Consider the following 23,997-nt stretch of genomic DNA (forward strand, 5'->3'; position numbering starts at 1 on the left):
GCTGATAAAGAATTTACTCCAGGCAAAATTACATTTCCTATAAAACATATTAGTGAAAATTAGTTTTATATGAATATGAATTTTCAGGAGACAGGGTTGCTTTTAAAACATAGAGGCAAATACTGTATAGTCTGCAAAATCGACTTCTAACTGGAGATCAACAAGCATCTTTGGTATAAAATGCTAATGCAGCTATGTTTTTAAAGGATAGATTTAGATTTTCTCAAATCTATTTAATACAATACTTACATGCCATATGTAGGTTGAGAGAGTTGTAATCATTTCTTCTGTACTGTCTGTACTGGTCATGATACAATTCTAGAAATGACATTTGGTCATCATCAGTTGTCAGTCATTGTGTGTTAGAGCCAAATTATCACAACTTGAACCAAAGTATTGTTACCGACCAGCCCACATGAAAAGTACCTCAGTTGGGTGGAAAACCACCCTAACTGCACTGGTACATCCATAGACTCCACATTGAGTCTTTGTGGACATCTGCGATATAGGCAGATGACGACATTCATGTCACACATGTCCTCGCAAATATGTGGACACAGAAACAATAATTTGAGCTTCAGCCAAATATTGTGGGTATCTTCCAAGGTTACGTTTTTTTAGTATGAAATTAACTTTTGTCTTTCCATGGACAGTGTTTCCTTGTTGGGGTGGAATACATCCTGGTAATAGCATGTATTAACATCAGCATTAAACCTGTAAACGACTACTAGGAAGTATATATCCACATGGTTTGACTAACCCTGACTGCTGCTAACTAACAATAGCCTAAGATTGTCTATGAAAGAATCACTTCATGGCCAGTATGGTCAGGAGGAACAACTACAGAAGGCTAGAACCCTTTCAAATGGCATATAGCATGTGCTGTAGTACTGTATCAATATAGAATTGAAAATATTCAAATCTATCCTTTTAGGAACACATGGAAAAGAAATGAATCATAAAAGTAAGAAACCTAGTCTGACAAAGCCTCAGTGACTTGAACATTCAGTCACTTCACCGAGAATTGTCAATAGAAGTTGAAAATACGTAATTAACATCATTTCTTTACCTGCAATGCCCATAACCTTTCACTTCCCCCTTCTAACCTGTGCCAATGGGGACGACCGGGTCCTGAACTCCTGCTCACACAATGTAACAACATCCTGTTCCCATTTTAACTGTCCCTTCTCCTCCTCATTTACCTTTGTAGCAGTGATGAGGACAACAAACCCCTACAGGGCAGCCAGACGTCACTGGATGGAAACGTGAAGGAAAGCGACGACAGTCTGGTGGATTATGGCGAAGGCGGCGATGGCCAGTTCAATGAGGACGGCTCTTTCATTGGCCAGTACACAGTGAAGAAGGACAAGGACGAGACGGAGGGCAACGAGAGCTCTGAGGCCACCTCGCCGGTCAACGCCATCTACTCGCTGGCGTAGCGCTGTAGCTGCACATGGGGGGACTCAGTGGCCCTCTGATTCGAGGGCGTAACAACAAACCACAACACCATACACCAGACACAAACACACACATGAATACTGTATATTAATATATGAAACACATTAAACACAGAACAAACGCAGCAGGGCCTGTCTGGAGACTGTGTAGGCTTTCCTCTACAGATAAAGTAAGAGGGGAACACGGGAGTGGAATTAGACCACAAGCCTTTATTTTTTGTTTCCAGCTCTAAGAAATTGGCCCCTTGGAGGTGACGTTTGGACAAAGTGGACAGTGCTCGTTTTCCACTGCGCTCTGCCTGCCCTTTACCCACACAGACTTAAGTGTGCCTTCGGGGCAGCTTTCAGCACTTGGAGGCATCAACAAGCATTCTTTAGAGATTTTTCTTTGGTTTGTTTCTGCTCTGAACATTTTCAGATTCTGTGCTCTCCTTCCTGATACGCCACTCATACCTCTGTGTAGCATCCCAGTAAAGTACACACGAGAGGTCCCGTACACACACCCTCGCCCCGTCCTGTAACATATCAACTTCTAACCGTCAAACTCAACAGGATGTCGGCAGATATGTTTATCATATTGATATTTACGCAATGAAAGATTTTAGTTTTTCCACAGCTGGTAGATGAATCATTGAATCTTAATGAGTGCTGTATACAGTCATGGCACACATTTTAGTGCCCTACAAAACTATGCACTATCACCACCTCCATACCATTTTGGGTTAAATCCGGTCAGCAAAAGTACACATTTTGGGTTTCTTTTTTACCACTTACAGGCCAAATCACGTGCTTTTATTCACTTTGCCTTGTATGATGTGGTAGACATGTTTTTCTTACCTCTAATGCAATGTGTTAGTGCAGATGTTCAAAATGGCCACCACAAGAAAAGCTACTTCTGCCACAAGCTGTAAGCTCTGCTACAGTATGTTGTTGTTATTGAATCCCATTTTTTAAAAGATGATAGATATCATTTACCATAGCATGGTAGTAACTTAGTGCAAGAGAAATGGGAAGGCAACAGAGAGGAAAGGTAGTTTTGCTTGAGAAACACCAGTAGTTCACAACCCAGTGAATTCCCTAGTTAGCATACAGGCTATTGCTGCATTCATGTAAAATGGGATGAACTGTTGGTTGACGGTTCAAATACTGACAGTTGCACTTGGTTAGAGCTGTAACGCTTCCATGATTCTGTTTTAAGCTGACTTTGGTTTCTTATTTGTTACACACATGAATAAGTGAGAGGTACTTTGGAAAGTATGCTTTACACCAGACATGGCAACATCAATCCAACATGGTGATAATTTTCTCTATTGTGACACCAGAGTTCTGGAAGTTTGGGGTCCCAACCCCAAAGTTTCCAGTGAGTCTTTAGCAACTCAAAGCTGAAATGTAGAATGTTTTCAAATGGAAGTTAAGGTCTCCGTTCTCTCCTGTGGGACATGAATGCAGCATGAGAGGCTAGGATCCTTAAGGTGTGTTCAGACTAAATTTTTACCTACCTAATTTTCACCCAAATTTCACCACTTGTTTTTTGCACTCTGTATTTATTTGCCTTAAAAAAGCCAATGTACAGACGTTACCTGTCAGCTAGCTAGTTACAAACCTTGCTACTTTATACTAAACCTCTCTCCTTAGTTTCTTCTGTCTGTATGTACATGAATTGGAGACATAACGCCTCAAATAGGCTCAAATTGTTTGCTCAAGTTGAAACTTTTTCAATTTAAATGCATACATCTTTGGCTCAGTTCATGATCTTTTGTCCCCTCATGTCTTTGCATTGATTTTATGCAATCACAGCACCTCCAGAATTCTCTTTATGTTTAGTCTGAACCCACCCTGACAAAGGGATCTACACCTCTTTCCTTCCCTCTGCTTTTTATAAACTCAATCAATTACTGATGAAAAAAGACTGTGTTAGGGCTGCATAGAATACTTGACTTAAATTACAAGATTTACAGCATGAAAATATATACATTAAATTCACAGTCACCTTTGAAATGAAACACATCATTTTATGTTTTAGTTTTTGTGGAGGATGAAAGAAAAAAGAAATCTGAGTAACAGAACTAGTTTTTAGAAGTACGTATGCTCAGTATTTCACTTGTCCTACAACCATATTCGTCGTGTGGTCCTTCTGTTAGCACACTGATGGACTGACGATCAATGATTTCCTTAGGTTTCTTTATTTTATACTAAATGTTCACTGAGTGCTCATTGATTTCACCACGTAATTTTGCCACTCATACTGTATTTACCTGCTACTCAACAGCACTATTAAACCCTAAATCAAATAGATCTTCACTGCAGTTAGCGATTGGAGTTAACATTGTATTTCAAATATTTATTTTATATTTCTATTTATTACATTATGTGGATGGTATTAATATATTAATCCTTAATTTAATAATTGTTATATACACATTTTTGATCAACTTATTTTGTTGTTTCACACCAGAAATAGCCAAAATAAAGATGTCTCCAGAATCTGTTATTGTTCATATGAGAGGCATTAATCACAACAGTATGTTCAAGATAGTTTTGAAGCAGCTAGCTTTTCTGTTGTAAAGAAAACAACAAAAAAAAAACCTGTCATGAAAAAGGTCATGTTTATCTGTTCATTGTGCTGCTCTTCTTGTACTCATGTTGTATTACAGTTACTCTGTGTTGTTATTCAAATTTATGTAACATAACTTTTCCACCACACAGAAAATGAGTATTGTTGCTTATTATTTATTTGACACATATTCTGTACTTGTAGGTCCTGAAAAAAGTCTCTTATCTTTGTAAATATTTAAAAGTCGATTTCCCCAGAAAAATGCTTTATCCGAAAAAGAAACAAAAAGTCACAGATCTGTATCCACCAAGCAAATGCGACAGGTGCATCTTTAGTCTGTCATGCACCTTTGTAATGTAGCTTTGACTAACATTTGCACTCTGAAAAAGTAACAAGAATCATCCCTCACTCTATGTTGCCCTTTGCTTTGACATTGTGAAATATGATACCGACTGTGGCAAGTCTATCAGTCACTGATTTGATGATGGTTTGGATTCTATTGTGAAAGAGGAATATGTTAGATTCTTAATGATGTAAATAAGATGTAAGTGCTCCTGCAATATACTGTTTGTAGCATTGTCGCACACAAGCTGCTAGTAGGCCTAAAAACATGCATTTGCTATGGTATTGGAACAAACTCCCCTTCTTTAAACTGTTATACTTCTCTCTTTTTCTCTGAGATGACTCCCTCTTCCCATAATGCCTTTCACCTAACATGCCTATTGTTGCATATCTAGTCCCATTTCAGGGGTCACCTCAGAAGTCTGAAGATTGAGTCTGCTCCTCCTGTCAAGCCTGACACAGACCAAAACTAGTCTGTTTGTGTAATTGTGAAGGTCCATGAGATGTAAATGTAGTCATCTGCACATGGCCGGAAGTGTTTGTATGCAATCCAAAATTGATTTGGACCATACACTGAACATGTGTGATTATGTCTGCCTATGCAGGTGCCCAATGTCATCACAAGTGTTTGCATGTCCACTGTCCACAGTGCTGCCCGTATTCTTGTCCATTTTGGGCCATTTAGATCTTTAATGCTGCATTCAGGCCCTCTTCGTCAACTTGAAAAATTGAACATTTTATGCTATTACCAGCAGGAATTTCCCTTCAAATGAAATATTGTAGCCCTTTCACTGCAGAACCTTAACAATTACAGTATACTTAACAATTACAATTAACATAACTTCCCATAACCTGAACTTTTGAGAACCTTGTGAATCTTTGGTACAACATTTTTTCCCTGCCTTCTCACTGCAGTGCCAACTATGTAATTTCTACGCCCTTGGCTGGTGAGTGAAGTCAGTGATGGTGGGACAATCAGCAATGTAAGAAGTTTTCATACACCCTGATTGGTGCCAGCTGTCGTTATGCTATGTGATGTTGGTTGAAAAGGTTCTGAGGGGGTAAATACCAGTGATAAACTTGGGCATGATCACTTTAATGCATGGTGGACAGCTGTTGAACAATCTAGCAGGTAAAAAGGGAAACGTATTCATCATTCTATTCAAAATCATTTCTCCGTAATGCCCTGTGATTAAGAACATTTGCAGCTGCAAACAAGAACAAACAGCAGAGTGTTTTCTCATCAGTCATTATTTACATCCTGCGTTGGCTTTACATTACTCAGCTTAATACGACATATGATACAATTCCAAGTTGACAAGGATTACCTAAATGCACCATTAAACATGTGACTGGCCTGCAATCCATTGACAAAATTTAGGCGGGGGCTTTGTTAGGAGCGACTTTGACAATCCATTACGGCATTTTCAGTCTGCAGACCGTGAAGGACAAGGCCCCTAAAATGGAACACAGCATATGTCGAGCCATTTTGAAACCACTTCTGTCTGATTCATCTAAAACACAGCCTCTCTGCCACTAATTCCCTTTTCCAAAAACTCATGTTCCTGTATGTCTTTCTGCAGAAACTCAAAGCAATATCCTGTGAGTTTTAATCAGTTGGCTGTTTTTTTTTTTCTGTTGCCGTTGTTTCACAGTATTGTTCACTCTAACTTTGGTGTGACCACAGGGGTTTGTTAGTTTCAGCATCAAGCATAGACATCTTGACAAAAACAAGAGCCCAGTGCTGAATTAGGAGAAAACAGGAAGAAAAATCTCAGATATCAAAACTGGTTTGAAATGTAGGTCTGAACTTTCTAACTGGACTTGTTGGAAGTGTTTTCTTCCAGATCTGGCCTGGAAACCTGCACCACCCCCACCCCCAGTGGATCACAGTGGGGAAATGTTCTTGACTGGCCATGTAACAAAGAAAAGAGAATTATGCATATTTGCTGATACACACTGCTTTTCATCTCGTTCTGTTGTTTGTGCACGTTGGTTAGAGGTGCGTACAGAGCTGAGCGTCTCTTTTTACTGTCCGCATCGCCTCAGCCTCCCTTTCATGGGGAAAAAGAAAATGTCAGTGTCCAGTTTAACAGCTTTGTGTTTTTATTCATTTCAAAATGCTGCAATGTCTAGAATCTTACTGGTGCACATACAAGTTTTGCAACGGGATATTTTTAATGATTGATCACGTGCTGTTTGGCTTTTTTTATGAACTCTCATTAGCATCTACTTGTTTTTACCATGTGTAACAGAGCAGCTCGTCAAAGTCTTGCTTCAACACGCAAAATAACAGCTTTTGTAAGGTACATACTCAAAAGAAAATGGCATAAATATATTCACCATGTATGCGTGTATGATGAGATGTTGCAACTTCTGCTAGCGACGCCTTCTTTATAGTAAAGCTATCTCCTTTTCTCTACCTCCTGACGGCTGGTCTCTGTTCATCTGTGGGTTTTTGTGACATTTTCAAAGCAGATACAACATTTTAGCATGGTTTCAAAGACTAAACAAGAAAAGTGTCATGTCTATCATTGTGGATAGTTGAACAGCTGTAAGTCTTCAAGGTCCCCCAGGTAATGTAATGTAGCCCTTAGCAGTTACTTTGGAGGTCAGCAACATCTGTCTGTTGGTTATGATTATTAGTGTACAGCTTCCATCTCAACAGATTTCATCAGACATGTCATTTATGCTGTTTTTGGCTGAAAACAGATCATCACAGATACATTTGACTGTTGTGAATTATTCTTCAGGAATCAGCCTTAAGTAATTATGCACATAGCCAACCATCATTGTCTTGACATAACCATTGGTCTGATTTGCACCAAGGACCACCACCAATTCTAAAAGCTGAAGCCAGTGCTGTTGCCTTGAAGTAATATCATCCATCCACTATCTGTAGTTGCTTATTGAGTGCAGGATGGCGGGGGCCTGTGGCCTGTTGCACCAGCTATATGCAAATTCTCTCTTAGATTAGGTTGCAAACAAATGTAAAACAATAAAAAAAACTGTGTTGATGTTTTGTTGCACCACAGAGATGTGAGGCTCACTTTAACTACTCCCATACAGTCCAAACTGAGCAAAATATTTTAGCTAAAAATTACATTTTCCACTTCCTGTGGCCAATCACTGAAAAGCACTATGTTTATTACCATGTTGTCTCCCATGCCCAGTCATCTTTGAGCACTTTCCTACACAATAGTGAAGAGGCTAATGCCTAAAAATTGCTAAAGTAAATCACCAAACAAAAAAATAAGAGTACTTTCTAAGACAAAGAATCATGATTAGGTGACAACTATACATCATTAGTTGACAGCTAGTGCAAAATAACATTGGAAGTTGCTAATTATAAATTGGAAGTTGCTAATAGAAAATGATCAAACCCTTTATTTGCTTGCCAACACTGGTGTCTAATTTCAAATTCAGTCAAGTCAGCAGCTTTGCTTGACCTACAAGCAGTGGTGTTGCTAGGGTCTCTTGGTGCTCCAAGCAAGAAATCCCTGGGGCCCCCACCCCACCCATGCACACCCCAAAAATTTGGTTTTTGCACACATAAATGCACAATTTCTGGGACATTTGAGATGAATACTGGAAAAATAGATTAGTGGTTCTCAAAGTGAGGTCCAGGGACCAACGGAGGTCCCTTAAAGCCCAGGCCTATCAATAATCGTTGTAAATAATCTGACAACAACAAAAATATATAAAATATGAACTTGCCTTTATTCCAAAAGTGCAATGCAAATTAGTAGAACTTAAAATATTAAAAAATACAAACCTGAGTAAATAAATGGGATACTGAACTTATAGTTTTCATTATCAGTGTTGGGAGCGGGCATGTTATCCTTCCCTGGCTTTGCTGGTTTTAAAAATGTTAGTAATGATCCTGAGGAGAGATAAGAAATAAATATTTTTATAACATATTTATTAAGTCAGTTCAAAAAGATTTCACATCATAATTCAACACGTTTTAAGTTTAAATGTTCCTCTTGGAGTATACACATATCCATCATTATGCATAGCTTTTTCATACAAGGTGCAATTTATTCTTCTTCTTATTATTATTTTTAGGCTAGTATTATTGTCATTATTATTTGACTGTCAGTCTGCCTGTCTATCTGACACTCAATAGAAGTTTTTTTGTTGTTTTTTGCTGGTGGTGAGCGAAGCAAATCTAGCGGGACTTACCAGCATCAGGCTAGTGGCTGCTGCTAGCTAGCCTACTAATGTTGTTGTGTCTTGTTTTCATAGCATTCATCATGTGGGCCGCAATCATGTTTCGGCACAACACCGGACAAATCACACTTAAATTTCACTTTTCGCACAGTACAGGGTCAGGTGCAGGCTGAACGCAGATAGGGCGGAGCCCCACAAGGGGGGTTTGCTACTGCGGTGTCATGTCATGACAAATTGCTCATTATTGTCATTGCTGTGGAGTATATTTTGGCAGCCCTACGGGACCCACCTAGTGGCCAGGGGCTCCAAGAAACTGCCTGGCTTGCCTGTCCGCAAGCCCTGCCCCTGCCTATAACAGTACAATGTTATTGACATTAGGTTGTGTTCTGTTATAGGAGTACTTTGTGTGCTATCACAGAGATGACACAAAACAGCTGCTATAATTTGCTCCTCCTCATCCTCCAAGTTATGCCACTTTTCAAAATGATGTCCCATGTCAACCGCTATTTCACATTGGGCATTACACCTAGCAAGTGTAAGATTCAAGTGAAAACTTATGTCTTCTTTGGAACTGTTTCAGCTGGTGTCTTAAAATGTTAGCAGAACTTAGTAACAGCTGTCTACTACATAGTAGACATAATATGTATGACAATGTGCTAGTGTCGTGAAAATTAAAATAACTTTTCATTTGGATTCAGCCATGGCAGGCGATGTGAATAGTTTCCTGTGTTGTTGATACATGTAGTATTTTGTTCCTTGCCAAACAGGCCATTGATTCAGGTCAGCATGTGTCCAACTGGTTTCAAATTAGATGGATAAAACACACTCCTGGCACAGACTGGTGTTTCTCAAGAGTTAGAGCACTTCTAATGTTTAAACTTGCATTTAGCTTTAGCAGAGTCAGACTCACGATGAACAGACTTGTTAAAAAAGATCAAAATCATTGCAGCAGAACCAGGCTTATCATATTGTTTTTTTCTACTGATTCTTCTTCCTTGTCAAAAGTTGGTGTCTACATTACTCAGGTGTGGTATGCTAGTAGAGGCTATAGCCTCTGTTCTCAAGCAGAGATGAGTAGCCGGCTACAGAGGTCTGGTAAGATCACTTCTTTGTAACTCTATACCCCCATATTTTTTTTAATTTTTTTTTTTACTTGTAGTCTTTAGAGCCAAACACATCTCATCACTTTGCAAAACTCTTTATGGAGCTACAAAAGACTTCTAACTACTTCACATATGTAGTAGCCCACCCCAAGACCCGTAAACAGACTTTGATGAATTAAATCAGGGGAGCTGTCATTCAACTGACCGGTGCCTCAGCCCATTATGGGGTGTTGTTGATTGCTTATCCCACATTTGCTGGACACAAATTCTGCCACCCTAGCCAAATTAAAAGTCATGGGCTCCAGTGATTGATGAAGATGATCAGAACACCCGTTCAGAAAACCTACAAGTGACATCACAGATACTATATCCATGTTTATCCGCTGTACGGGGGTCAACTCCCAAGTCCGGATACTATACTGTTACATTATATGTGATCTGCCCACATCTTCCCCAGTACAAATCAATGATAATACCTACATGACCTGCTCAATCAGAAGTGCCTGTACGTCACATTTGGATAATGGTGAGCACTTTTATCTCTCTGGTGCCAACTACATTTACAAATCCAGGAGAGCACTGCTTTTTAACCCTTCAACGTAATGTCTAAAAGCCTGCAATATAAAACTTTGATATCTGGTACAGGTATTCTGCCTAAAAGCTTTTACACCCCCAGACACCACACTGATCATTTTTTACAGTCATGTTTCAGCCCATAAAGTAAGCAAAGTAGAAGTTTACGGTCTGATGATTTATCCCCCATACCTTGGGATAAAGTGGATTACACCATTCCCATTAAACTGCCATGACCGCTGAGCTTGTTGTACAAAAATGACACACACAAAACCAGCTCAAAGATTAATAAAACGCTCTCCGACAGTAAATCTGGCTGTGGGTATGACAGAGTTGGAGAGAGAGCATGAGGGAGTGGTCGCTTTGGTGGTGACATGTTTTATTTAAGATGGCCTGATCCATTCTGCCTTGACCCCCTCAAGGCTGGTAAATATTAATGTCTCAGCCCTCCATAGACGACGTTTCCACCATCTCATACATCAGTGGGTAAAAGCCATTAGCAACCCAATACGTGGACAAGCAGAAAGGAGTAGAGTGAAGCAGCCTTAGCTCAGTGTCTCAGAGGATGTGTTGAGTAATTATTACATCTTATTCCACATAAAAGATTTCTGCATTTCTGCAGCAACCGTGCCAAAGGTTGAGAAAGTCAATTAAGAGTACTCTGCAATCTGAGTTGACTGTGGAGAGCAAGGGCAACTGTGTTCCTAGGTATTGTGGGAGTGTGTGTGTGTGTGTGTGTGTGTGTGTGTATGTGCATGTGTGTGCTCAGTTTCCAAGTTTAGTAATAAGATGGCATACTGTATATTAATTCCTCTAATGAAATTCAGATGACAAAGTTAAATATGAATTTTGTTAGCATCTCCTAGATGGCCAGAACATTATTCAGCCTTTGGGTCAGATTCTGGCAGTGTCTTGTATTTCCATCCTCTGCATATGCTGTTGAGTGAGGATTTGATGAAGATACCAACTTGCCATGACACACTCAGCTATGATTGTAAATATTAATAGAATGTTACAAATCTGTCCTATTAGAATGGAACTTTTTAGGATGCCCTCCTACTCTCCTGAGCACAGCTGCTTACATGCAATCAAGACTCACCTGCTCCCATACTATATAAGCACCAGTGCCTCACCCAGTATTCACTGAATCATCAGTTCATCTGTATGGTAACAACAGAACTCAGAAGTACTTATTGATATCTGTTTTGCCTGTCTGCTCCCTGCCTTCCTGACTGTTTTTTTTGTGCTCAGGTGCCTAATCCCCACCTCTCTCCGTTTATGCCTTGCCCTGTCTGCATCTTCCATAAGGATTGGATTTGACACTCTTCAGGCTGCTCCTCTTCTCCAAGTTTTGTGATTCATCTAGAATTGTCTGTTTGCACATTCTTGGAAGAATCATTAAAACTGTTAAATTTCTCTGGTCTCCTGTTCTCTCTGTCGCAGTATGCCATTTTGGCTCCTTTAAATGACCAGATCCTAACAATAAACATGAATCTACAGCCATGGCAGCAATCTTTCGAGGCTGCTTGTGGTGCTTTAAGCTTAATGCTAATGCTAACATGTTGATTCTTAGTAGGTATAATGTTAACCATGTTCACTATCAAATTGATAATTTGTACGGAACACAAAGTAAGTAAGTAAGCAAATCTTTATTGATGAACTTTTTTGAAACACTGTTACAAAGTGCTTCATACACAAAAAGAACAAAGAAATGAATGCCTATCCTATCCTGCCTATAAAGATGTGTTTTAGAAGCCGCTTGAAACAGTCCAAAGAGTCAGCAAATCTGATAGATGGGGGAAGATGATTCCCAAGGGTTGGGGCTAAAACCGACAGGATCACCTTTCATTTCGCAGTTGGAGCCTGGGATGGATAAAAGGGAGAGATTAGAGGATCAGAGTGATCAAGAAATGGAATACAGGACAAGGAGATCAAGAATGTAACTGAGGGAAAGGTCATGCAGTGCCTGTAATCAGTCTTGTGCAAGTCACTGAAACTTAGTATTTAGTTATAGTTTCTAGTTAACTTCTCTCAAAAGTAATTGAATTACTTTAGCCATTACTGTATAATAGTAATTAACGAAGAAAAATAACTTTTGCATTACATTTAAATGTCTACTTCAATTCTTTTATTAATGCACACGTCCACACCCAACAGCATGGCTCATTGATGTGTTCTGACATACACTGTACTGTACTTATAGGATTCATCATTGACTTTGCTCTTTTTCTGGGATTTATTGTTCAGCCTTATATAAGAATATGAATTCATGGCTATGAAAGAGTCCCACAACCTTTGTTTGTCCTTACTATAATTGAATAAAAAAAAAAAATCTCAGAAATATGTCCTTCATAGGAATGAGTGGACTTCTGGTGTTCTGTAATGTAACAAAGAGTCTGATGGGAAACAAGGTGTTGGACAACAATTTGTCTTTTTTTCTTGTGGTCACAGATGCTGTCTCCATCTCCACCGGGAAACGTTAGCATAAACACTGACAGATGCTCTGGAGTCAGGCCTCATGCCAGTTAACCAATCAAATCAGCTACCTGTTCTGGGACACACATATTCATTCACACACACACACACACACACACACACACACACACACACACACACAACGGTGGTACCTCTGATTTAATCTGGTGAAGTGCTAAGGTCGACTCCCCAGTTTCCTTCCAGATATGAATCTCTTTAGGACAGAATCTCATTTGAGTCATCGGGTTAAGAGGTGAGGCCATTGCCAAAAATCTTATCCCATGCTTCATCTCCCTGTCCTGAAAGTGTTATTCATGGCCTGGCCTGCTAATTTTGAAATGCATCCTCCTGCAAACATTTGCATCCCACACTGAGGACCATATTGGGAATGAATGGGCTCATACATTCCATTGTCACTGAATTGAATGGACTTTCCGTTGGGAGATGAAAATCACGTTTAGGCTTTTGCTTCACAGGCCATTGTCTGGAAGCTTAACAACTTCAGCCAGACATTCTGTAAAAAAGACAAATGACATGTAGGAATCCTTTTAAATTATTATGAGGGCCTCTGGCTGAGGTTACCAGTCAATGCATAGAATATATGGTGTACATACAGTATGTGTTGTATGAGCAGATCAGCTGTCTTTTTGATAATCAAAACATTTCTCTGAAGTCTACTGCATCTTACTAATTTGAATTATGATTTTCTCATGAAGTGCCTCCCTTCTTTGACCACAGCAAAGATAGCAACAGAAAGTGATAGCTGCTTCCAAGAAACACATCATGAGATGTGAAAGGTGTATGATGCATGAATTTTTGGTTACTGCTCGTTTTTGGTACTGTGCCATTTTCATAGCTTTCTCTTGGATGCATGCTGCTTATGGTCTGACACCTGGTCACTGCCTCACCTGCATGCTGTTATTGGCAGGGATCTACACACCAACTGCTCAAAGGTTGCAGTCTATAAACTTCCCAACCAAAGAAAAATAGGATAATAAGGGTAGAGACAATATTTCAAGGGGATCACAACAGCTGTGATTCCTGTCAACATGTTGATGTTTCCAGCCATGAGTACTCAGTAGTCATTGCTACTTTATTACATGAGTACTCAGTAGTCATTGCTACTTTATTACATGAGTACTCAGTACTCATAGGTCAAATCACAAACATCTTCAAACTTGGCCTTGATTTTGATCTCAATGACAGACAGACAGATGCCAACCAAAGTACTGAAAATTGTGTTTTCAGCACCACATTTTGCCATGATAACACACAGAGAATGATTCAGGTGGTGACAACAATACCAGCTACGCTACTGCAGCTGGCTGGCAAACGCTACTCCTGGTTGGAATTACCCCATTCAGTGTCATGTTCACTCTCCATGTTTGTTTTTTCCTGCTTACATCTGTGCCTTGCAAAAGCACATAAAGCCCGTCATGCATGCCTAATGCTGGACTGAGTAGTTTGTTAAGTTTGCTGTTTTGTGTTCCAAAATGCAGATGTTACTTTCAGATAGTGTTTATAATGCATGTTTTCAGATCCTGAAATTTTATTTCAGTAACTGTCATTTTTGTGCTGGTTCATTACTGATGTGGCTGTTACATTTCCTGACCCCAGCTGTATTTTACCACTGTGATTTGGAGTTCTTTTCCCCTGTGTTGAATGTCACTATATTCCAGTATAATGGAGTGTGTTAATAATAATAAATGTATCAAAATTTCAGTAATTGTAAATATGCTACTTAATGAATAAAACTGATTAGTTACATTTGTCCTTAGTACCAAAGTTAGTGGAATTACAGTAATATGTTTCTTTGTAACTTACTTTGTAATTAGCTGATGATGTTCTTATGTTTCAGATACATGGGCCATCGAACAGGCCGGGGGGGTCTGGCACTGTGTAGTTCCTGGAGCTAATGCCAACATTGATGGTTAGGCATATTGAATAACTCTGGCACAGTTCACCTTTTCTGCCAGATTCACATCTCTTGTGTCATGCGTTTCATTGCACCATACACACAGATTTGACATCATGGCTGCTGTGGTCCATCACAAGGTCGTCTTTACTTTCACCTTCTGACTTATAGTGATGGGGATACAGTGACATGTGAGTAAAAACAGATGTGGGTCAGGGGTGTAAAGTAGGCAGGTGTTGGAGGGGGTGCCCTGGCTTGGACCACACCCTCCTCGAACATGCCCTTCATGTTGATCTCAACTGCACACCTATACAGTAAACACCTGGCAAAGTACTCAAAACCACCTCTGTGATAGTTCCTGCTACAGCAAGTGTCTCCAGGTCCATATTTTACCATGATGACACACACACACACACATGCACACACACATACACACACACACACACACACACACACAACACACACAGACTCATAAGGTGACTTGACTGCACAATGTGAATGTGTCCTTTTCACGCCGAGGTCAGGCAAAGCCAACACTGACATGGAGGACCAGCAGGTCTATTACATGCTTTGGCGTGATACCAGCTTGTGAAAACAGCATGAAGAGTTGAAGCATAAATAACAGCCTTTGTCTTAGCTGGTGAGAGCTGGTTTTTAATATGAATCAGTGCTCACATTTTGCAGTATTTCAGAGCAGAGTGATGGAGTGACTTCAGACCTGGAATCTGCCGAGCTGTAATGAGGTGCATCAGTATGAGTGTGTTCATTTGTGTGTCTCACAGTAGGGTCTGTATGAGTCATTCATGGGTGGGTAGTGCGGACTGAGAGCATTAACTAATGTACAGTCAGGAAAAGATGTGACATTCAACAGTTTTAATGGCAGTTAGTGAACTGTTGGACTTCACTGGACATGTGGAGCTAGTGGAGAAACGGTGCGAGGGTGTACATAACAACTTGTCATTGTCTGAGCATGTTATTTAGTGAGGCACTAGAGCATTATTATAGTTTACCATTACAATATGGCAATATATTTGGCACTGTATGGCACTGCATTGTATTCTATCATAGAGAATTTCTATATGAACAGTTTGAAAAAGTACTCCTGATTTACATAACTTTACTAATTACTTACCACAGAAACAGTAATTAGTTATTACCATTAAGATGTAGCAGTCATAATCATGAGGATGGTTGTTTTTAGAATACCACTGTAGATCCAATTCTAAATATTTCCTATGTTGAACATAAAATGAATTTCTTACACTGCAGTTATTATATAAGTGATATCAGCAGGTTAGAATGGAACATTAACCACACCCTCTCCCAAAATTAAAGGAATGCATTCACAGCCAGACTGACCCCTCCAGACTCACGTATGTCACAATGGCTGCTAATGTTTCACGTTTCACGAGCATGACCTGAAGTGTCTTCTCTGAAGGTCTGACCCTGAAAGCAGTAATAATGACTTCAGTCCCCCGAGTCTCCCACCTTTACTGACTGCCAACACAGCTGCTTTAGTAGCAGCTAGAAGCTATTCAGCTACAACTGTGACTATTACTATGGAAAGAAAAAGATCAAGGTCAACAAATGGACTCCTGCATAGTACCTGCACCAGGCACCAATTAACAGTGTAATGAATGACTGTACACACAATTTACTAAGATTGTTGATAAATCGACTCACAGTGATGCATGTCATTTCAGGTATTTCAGAAGTAAAATAAGATGCAAATGACATTTATCTATTATTTAAGAAACAGTATTCTGCGGTGCTCATTCCATCTCTGATCAACTGACCCACCAACTAGCAATCCTGTTTTTAGGACCCACAGGAAAACATTTCATACAAAGAGTTGTTACTTGGAAATTTTCACAGACACAGACATGAATAATGTTTTTCAGATAGGAAAGTTTGCATACAGAGCGGGCCTACTATCTGATGTGTACATCAGTCTTCTTTTGCTGTCCTGGGAGCAGCTCTGTGACAGCGCACAATGTTGATGGATGAAAGTCAGTAAAAAGTGGATGCTCTGCTCTGCTGCAAGCAACAGCAGCGTGATGACAGCATAAAACATGTTTACGTCTCCAATCCAGCTTTATTTTGCTTCCTGTGCGAACCAGCACTATCTGTGTATATTTGAGGTTTGTAAAGGCAGTGATTGGGTTTTGAAAGAGGCTTCTTACTCTTCTTCTTCTTCTTCTTCCTCCTCCTCCTCCTCCTCCTCCTCCTCCTCCTCAGTGAAACCTGCTATCTGTCTTTGTCTCCTGTTTTCTGCTGCCATGATCTCTTGTCATTTTTTAATCTGTGAAATATTTCTATTAATCTCACTCCTCACAGCAGATCATCTATCTGTGTTCCAGTTCTGTTAGTCAATTAGGTGGCTTGTGTCATGCTTTTGTTTTAAGCCCACTACATCTCTGTCCATCCTGGTCCAATGAGACACTTTATTATGTGTTAGGAAACTTGATTAGCAGGACTTGAGCTCATTCCTGGTTATGAATGCATCTGCCCACCTTTTAGCCATCAGTCTGTGTTATTTGTCGTGTGTCGTTCATTAGTCACAGGGAGAATAATAAAATGCCTTGCAGCACAGCATGTAATGCCATTAATGTTCATTTGTCATTGGGGGGAGCTATTTAAAGGTGGTGCAGTGGCAGCCCTAGCAGGGCTTAAAAGGCACTAAGACACCACAGGCTCAATCTGTCAGGACTAAATTATTCATGTTGCTTAAGACGTCTGGTCACAGACAGGGAGAGGGAGGTGAGAACAGGCCAGGCGGGAAAATTTACTGTACTGTAGACTGTCTGCTGATTCACATTTGGAGAAGTGTGGCTTGTGAGTTCCAGTTTATAAGAAACCAAAAAACAACTTCTATTATGTTTCTGTCATATGAGATCCAAAGTAACTTCTGCCCTTAAACTCTTAACCCACAGAACTTTATTTTAAATAATAATGGATATTCAAAAATGCATCAGGCTGACTTCTGGAGAAATGTGCATAAAACAATGCACAATTTATTTGACATTTAGTATAGTTTCATGGAAAGATGTAGCTATAACAAACATGGCATCTGGGGTTTGAACAGTTAACTAGGTTGGCAACTATTTCTCGCATGAAGTATGTCTTTAACTATTATTATTATTATTATTATTATTATTATTATTAATTGTCTAAACTGTTAAAAAGAAAACTCCATCAATTTAGCGCTGCTATAACATCAACTGAAGTCAAACTGATGGGTGACAGATTAAAAAAGGATCAAAATCAATGCAGGGGGACGTCTTTTTAGTCCACGTTCTTCTACTTTGTTGAACCTGGTGCCGACATTAGCCACAGTGCACCTCAGCTGCTGACAGCGCGGTCAGAGTCTCAGTTGTGCTATGCTACTGGCAGCTCATGTAGGCTTGAGCTACATTAGCTGTCTGGTAAACTTGCCTCTGTCTAACTCCATTCTCCAGATTGTGTTCGTGTACAGACCTGTAGTCTTCAGAGTCAGTTTCACACAGCTCCCTCTGGAGACACACAAAAAGCTTTTTTTCTCATCCAATAGCACTCCCCAACACCTGTAAACAGACTTTAATGTATACAATTTGTTGATTAAATAAATGGACAAACAACCATTCACACACAAGCAATTCACCTTCAACCAAACCTGCATGTCAATGGACTGTAGGAGGAAATGCACCCAGACATTAGGAGCACCTTCCAACTGCACACAGAAAGGTCCTAACCCGCCAGTGGCTCCAAACCCTGCTTTTTAAAACAACATATCAACAAAGCATTCCTATTAAAAGTCTCAATGTTTTTTTTTTTCTTTTTTTTTTTATCACATACAAAGGTATGATCAAGGTTTTTTAGGCAATGTTCACAACAACGAAAACACTTGGTTAAATGAATAGTTTGACACTTTGGGAAGGACACATGCTTCTCTCTTTTTTTTTTTTCTTTTTTTTTCTGTCTGCTCAATATGAAGCTACCAGCCAGCAGCAACTTAGCTTAGCTTAGCACAAAGACTAACAACAGGGGGAAACAGCTAGCCTGATAGTCTAACAAAAATCAGCCTCATAGTTATCTCACAGAGCAGCGAAGACGCTGGAGACCACTGATTAGTCAGAGAGAATTGTCACTAGAATTGTCACTTGTGCGACAAGGACATCCTGCACACTGATGGCAAATTTCAACTGCAATTTTTTTTTCACTTGGCCCAGATTTTTTTTTTTAAATCTGAAGCCTGCAAAACCACACCATGGTCAACTGAGAGTGTGCAGACGTCCATCTGTTTTGTTGCTGATGGAAGGAGCTCAAATGGACAGATATCCTCCATTGTTCATGGCAGTTCTACCTGGTGTCACTGATCATCAAGAATCCCATCTGCATTGATGGGGCACTAGCTACAGTGGAAATGAAACTGAGAAAGGTACCTGGTACTAAAAGTGCATCAAGTCGAGCTGAGGTTTACCACGCAGCTGAAACAGGGTCTAAATGATTCATTACCTCCCACATTAAAAAGAAGTAATGTGGTCGAAGAAAATACTGTCACTGAAAGTAAATTATTACAAATCAGTAAAACTTCAAACTTAATGTGTTGGAGACAAAGATGCGTTAAGCATCATACAAGTGACATGAACAATATATATGTGACATACGCTCAATGGGCACTTTATCATGCACCATTCTCAATTATATCACACCATACTGAATGTTTTATTTGTATTGTTTCGTATTTTGTCGACTGGCGTAACATACAGTACAAGTCTTACCATTATTACCAAAGTTACTACCAAAGTGAGATGTTTCAGAATTGTATTAACAAATTAAATGTTACAGGATCATCCTATTATTCTGTCTTGTATTTGCAAATTCAGAAAAAAAAGGAAAAAAAAGAAAATTGGCTCTCAGATGGGAGCAGGCTCTGATCGTTCATGTAGCTGATTTGTTTGTGACCGGCTCATCACTAAAAGTTGGAAAAAATGAAAGAGAAGACAAAAAGAGAGAGAAGACAGTGGAATCAATCAGACGTGGAGAAAGATGACCTTCCTTTATATCTGTTTGACAGTCTTTTACTCTGTTTATCTTGTTTAACATTCTGCTTTACTCCTTCACTAATGCTGTATTCCGATGCCCTTATTCTAACTGGCAGTGCTGCTGTAATTGTGATTGTAATGTCTGCTGCATTCATTAGCATCTATAATTTTGATCCCCAGTGAGTCTGCAGAGTTCTTACAAGCCTGCAAAGTTAAAAAAAAAAAAAAAAAAAGGAAAGAAAAGAAAAGAAAAGAAAAAAATACTTTGAGATAATTGCCTACTGTTTTTCAGCTATTTAGAACAGCAGCCCAGTTTAAGTGACATTTGGGTGATATAATGAAGGTTTTACATTTCTGCAGACACACTCAGCTAAAGAACCTGAATTAGTGCAGGAGTCTTACTGTAAGAACTGATACATCATGACTGTCATTTGGAACTAGCTCTGTGCAATGAAATGCATACAGTAGGGTTATTATTTGTAAACATTTTTTTATATATAGTTGCCACTCTCTCTCTTTTCTCCCCCTTTAAACTAACATCTGTGGAGTTTCCTGCCAATTATCTGATCCTGCTTCTCCCTGCACACCTGCCTCTTCTTTTCTCATTGAACCACACCTGTCCTTTGTTATCTTATTAAGCCTCAGTGTATAAATACTGGCCACTTTCTCTCTCCCCACTGCAAGATTCTAATGCTACTTTACTGCTGCTGTGTTCCAGCCATTCCTTCCTGAACCCTGTATGCTGTCTCTGCTCCGCTGTGTCTGAAGGTTTGCCAGTTAGGCTACTCTGTTACCTATGTTCTGACTGTCTTTCTGTCTCTGGACTTCTTGGACTTGCTTTCCAGTATTGAGTACCTCCTCACCCATTGCAGAACTGTTAGCATGGTATTAGATTTTCATGGACTGTTATCATATAACAGACACTTGGTCGTTGACTCTATTGTAAGCGGTTAATTATGATCTCAGACACTGTTGTAATTTTGCATTAGGTCACATCACATCAGGTTTAGAGTCTCACAACGGTGTTTTTCACATCTTTTAAACGGGATGCAATGTGTACATTGTAGCACTCTAAAAATAAACTTTATCTAATTTGACTAAGACCTATCTTTAATTAGTAACAAGATGTAACTGTAACATTCAACAACAATAACAACAACAATAATAACAATGACAACAGAGCAATGTATTGTCAGTTACACAGAGACCACAAATAATTGGCTGAAGTTGCATGCTTCAGAGAGTGTGCAGATGGGACATCGGATGTCCCTTCTCCAGCAGTCGGGGGCTGTCTAAGTTGTGATTTATGCATTACTAAAATAAAAGCAGTTATACCATGATGATAAGATGCAATGGAGCTAAGTACCTAAGTAACAACTTAATAGTTCCACATGTCCATAAGGTAGGTGTAAATCATAAAATGTCCCAGAATTATACTAACCCATGATAAAACACTAGTTTTTTATTATGCCATTTTGCAATAATAATTTATTGGTGTGATAATTCTATATTGATCTAGCTAAGATGGCATGTTAGGGTCATGCACACGGTAGCATCTATTGTTTTTCTAACCCACTTTTGGGGGGAAACCATATCCACTTCGGTATTACAAAAGCCTTGATAGCTGCATCCCTTCAGTTGCTGGCATGTGACATTACTAAAGACCTTTGAACTGACTGCATTCCACAATTATCATCTTGTGGACCATTTTTGTACCTTACACGGTACCTTTCTACCAGTTACACCAGCTTGACCCAACTAAACTTAGTTGGTTGGCCATCTAGATCTGCATCATATCAACTTGTTAAAGCTGGTTGCCAAGCCTGACTGAGCCACAGGTGGGGAGCCTATCCTCCACATGGCTGCCACTTGGTGCTAAACCCAAGTCCCAAACCTGCTCCATTCCCTGTAACTCAGTGGGTTGGGGGCCAAGGGTCGTGCTAAACACTGTTATGTCTCAGCTTGGTGGCTGCTGTTGTCCCTCAGGACTCTGCTGCTGACACTCTTCACTTACATTTCATAGGGCCATTATAGCTGTTGAAATTAACAAATCTTTCCAACTCATTTGCTACAGATTTTTTTTTTTTTTTAAATATTTCTACATCTTATGACCTTGTGCAGCACATCTCTGGCCCACACATACTGTAACCATGGGCACATCCATGATTGAGTTTTTATTCTTATAGAAATGACTACATGACTATAGAATTTCCTGACTACAATTGATTTAGTCTCTGACCACAAATGCATTACCTTTGATGCACGCTTCCTACCCTCTACAATAAATGTATAATCCACTCTCATATATTTAATGAGTCATCTGCAGCCACATTTTCCAGCTGCTTTTCTAATCTCGGCAATTGCACTCCTCATTTTGCTAATATTTGTGAGTAAGTTAGGGGGTTAAATGACTTATTAATACAACTCCTTGGATAAACAACATCAGAAAACAAAAAGGAGAAAAAGGGAAGGCCAAACGTGTCATGGTCTGGCATCACCTCTCCCTCATTCCAAGTGTTTCTGTTGTTTATCCTTTTCTTCTTCTGGGTCATTTGTTCAGCTGCTTTCAAGATGTGTCATATCAATGTTATGCTGATGATATATTGTTTTGATACACAGATTTATTAATTGTAATTGTAATTTATGTCTCTGCTAAAGCCAATAACTTGAAACAACTGTCCTCCCTTCATGATTGCACAGCTGCCATCAATGAATGGATTTCTTTTCATTTCCTCCATTTTTACCCTGACAAAACATTAATTCTGGTCCTTCTGGGACTTTTCCTCTGCAGTTGATCAGTTTATTGGTCCATTTCAATTGAATATCTAATCTATTGCTAAGAATCTTGGTATCATCTTTAATCAGTATTTTACTTTTGACCAACATGTTAGCTGTTTTCTTCAGCTAAAAAATATTGCAAAAATCTCCTCTGGCTTCCTGTAAAGTTCTGAATAAACCACAAGATCCTGTTCCGGCTCTGCATGACCTTGTCCTCAGTCACATTTCTACATCTCAACCCCAACCTTAGCCCCAACCCTCTGGAATCAATCAAACCCCAGATTTGCTGAATCATAAATTATTTTGAGCATCTTCAAAAAATTCATCTTTCTAAGCAAATCTTTATTTGTTATATAATTATAATTATTATTATTCTTTTGGTCTGTCTGTGACTGTGCTGTGTTTATTCATGTATATTTTATTTGTGTGTGTGAAACACTTTGGAACTGTGTGCTCTGAGAAGTGCTATACAAATAAAGCTTTACTTACTGCCTTCCATATTTTATTCATTTTATATATTTTATTCAGATAAAATGGTAGAGGTAAACATAGTGCATTAGGTAACAAACAGGGAGTGATTTCACACCAACTGAGCTATGTATAGATGGGAGGTGTTTATGGTCAACTTCAAGCTTCAGTTTGCTGTGACTGATGGTAATACAACAGGTGCCTCCACTCCAGTCCACTTTTTCTGTTATTGCTGCCTGAAGGATGTTGAGTTGGGATTCCTGAGTAATAGGAAGCAACAAGTCCTCCAAATTATACAGGAAAATAGTTTGCTTGCCAATGCGTTCTAGAGCAACAAGTGTTTTCTTGTAACTTATTGCTTACCTGTGACACCCCTATTGGCAGGATGATTATTTATCAGTGCCTTCCAATACAATTATAAATACTGCATTAAAAAAAAAAGTGACATATTAAGGTCAAGGCTAAATTAGATTTATACACAAAAACAACTTGATTAGGTTTAGGGAAAGATCGCGGTGGGATTGAATGTCTGCTTTATTGAGGCATAATCATCTTCATGGTTAAAAGAAACTGGTGTTGGCTTTTGAATGAACAGCAGTCTGTCTATAGTTTGTTGTCCTCATTGACAAAAATCAGTATTCCTATTGTTGGATCCAAATGCTGAACTCAGACAAGGAGCCAGGGGTAGTGTAAGAGAAAGTCAATGGTTTAATGAATACTACAACAGATGAGTCCAGGAGATCCACACAAAAGGCTAATGAGGCGACTGAGAGTGAGCAGGCAGTGAGACTGTCCAAATGCACATAACTCACAAGACACAGACTGACAGGGCATGGACTGGAGCAAACGATGGTTCGGCACCTGAGCACAAAAAGACAGGAGTCAGGCAGGCAAGCAGAGAAGGAAAAAGATCTCAAAATACTTAAGTGTTTTCTTCAGGAGTCTCAGTCGTTACCACAAAGATGAACTGATGATTCAACAAATACTGGGTGGAAAGCCAGTGGCAGCAGGTGAGTCTTGATTGCATGATTTCAGGCAAGTGTGCTCAGGGGAGGAGGAGGCTGGACCAAACCTGTCAGCCGAACCCTGCAGTTAGACACACACATACACACACATGCACACACACACACACACA

General features: G+C 39.5%; 1 protein-coding gene across 19 annotated transcripts in view; it reads left to right on the top strand.

Annotated features, from left to right (window-relative positions):
- nfasca (neurofascin homolog (chicken) a) overlaps nucleotides 1–6,775 on the top strand; it is a 134,117-nt gene extending 127,342 nt beyond the window's left edge. For 17 of the 19 annotated variants that reach the window (XM_076749919.1, XM_076749982.1, XM_076749910.1 and 14 more), the window contains one exon: nucleotides 1,211–6,775. In XM_076749919.1, the coding sequence (XP_076606034.1) occupies nucleotides 1,211–1,439 (229 nt within the window). In that variant the 3' untranslated portion in view covers nucleotides 1,440–6,775. The remainder of the gene's footprint in view (nucleotides 1–1,210) is intronic. The other 2 variants (XR_013078224.1, XR_013078225.1) reach the window with 2 other exon arrangements.
- The last annotated feature ends 17,222 nt before the right edge of the window (nucleotides 6,776–23,997 follow it).

Source organism: Chaetodon auriga, chromosome 2 (genome assembly GCF_051107435.1).
Source record: "Chaetodon auriga isolate fChaAug3 chromosome 2, fChaAug3.hap1, whole genome shotgun sequence".
NCBI classification, from domain to species: Eukaryota; Metazoa; Chordata; class Actinopteri; order Chaetodontiformes; family Chaetodontidae; genus Chaetodon; species Chaetodon auriga.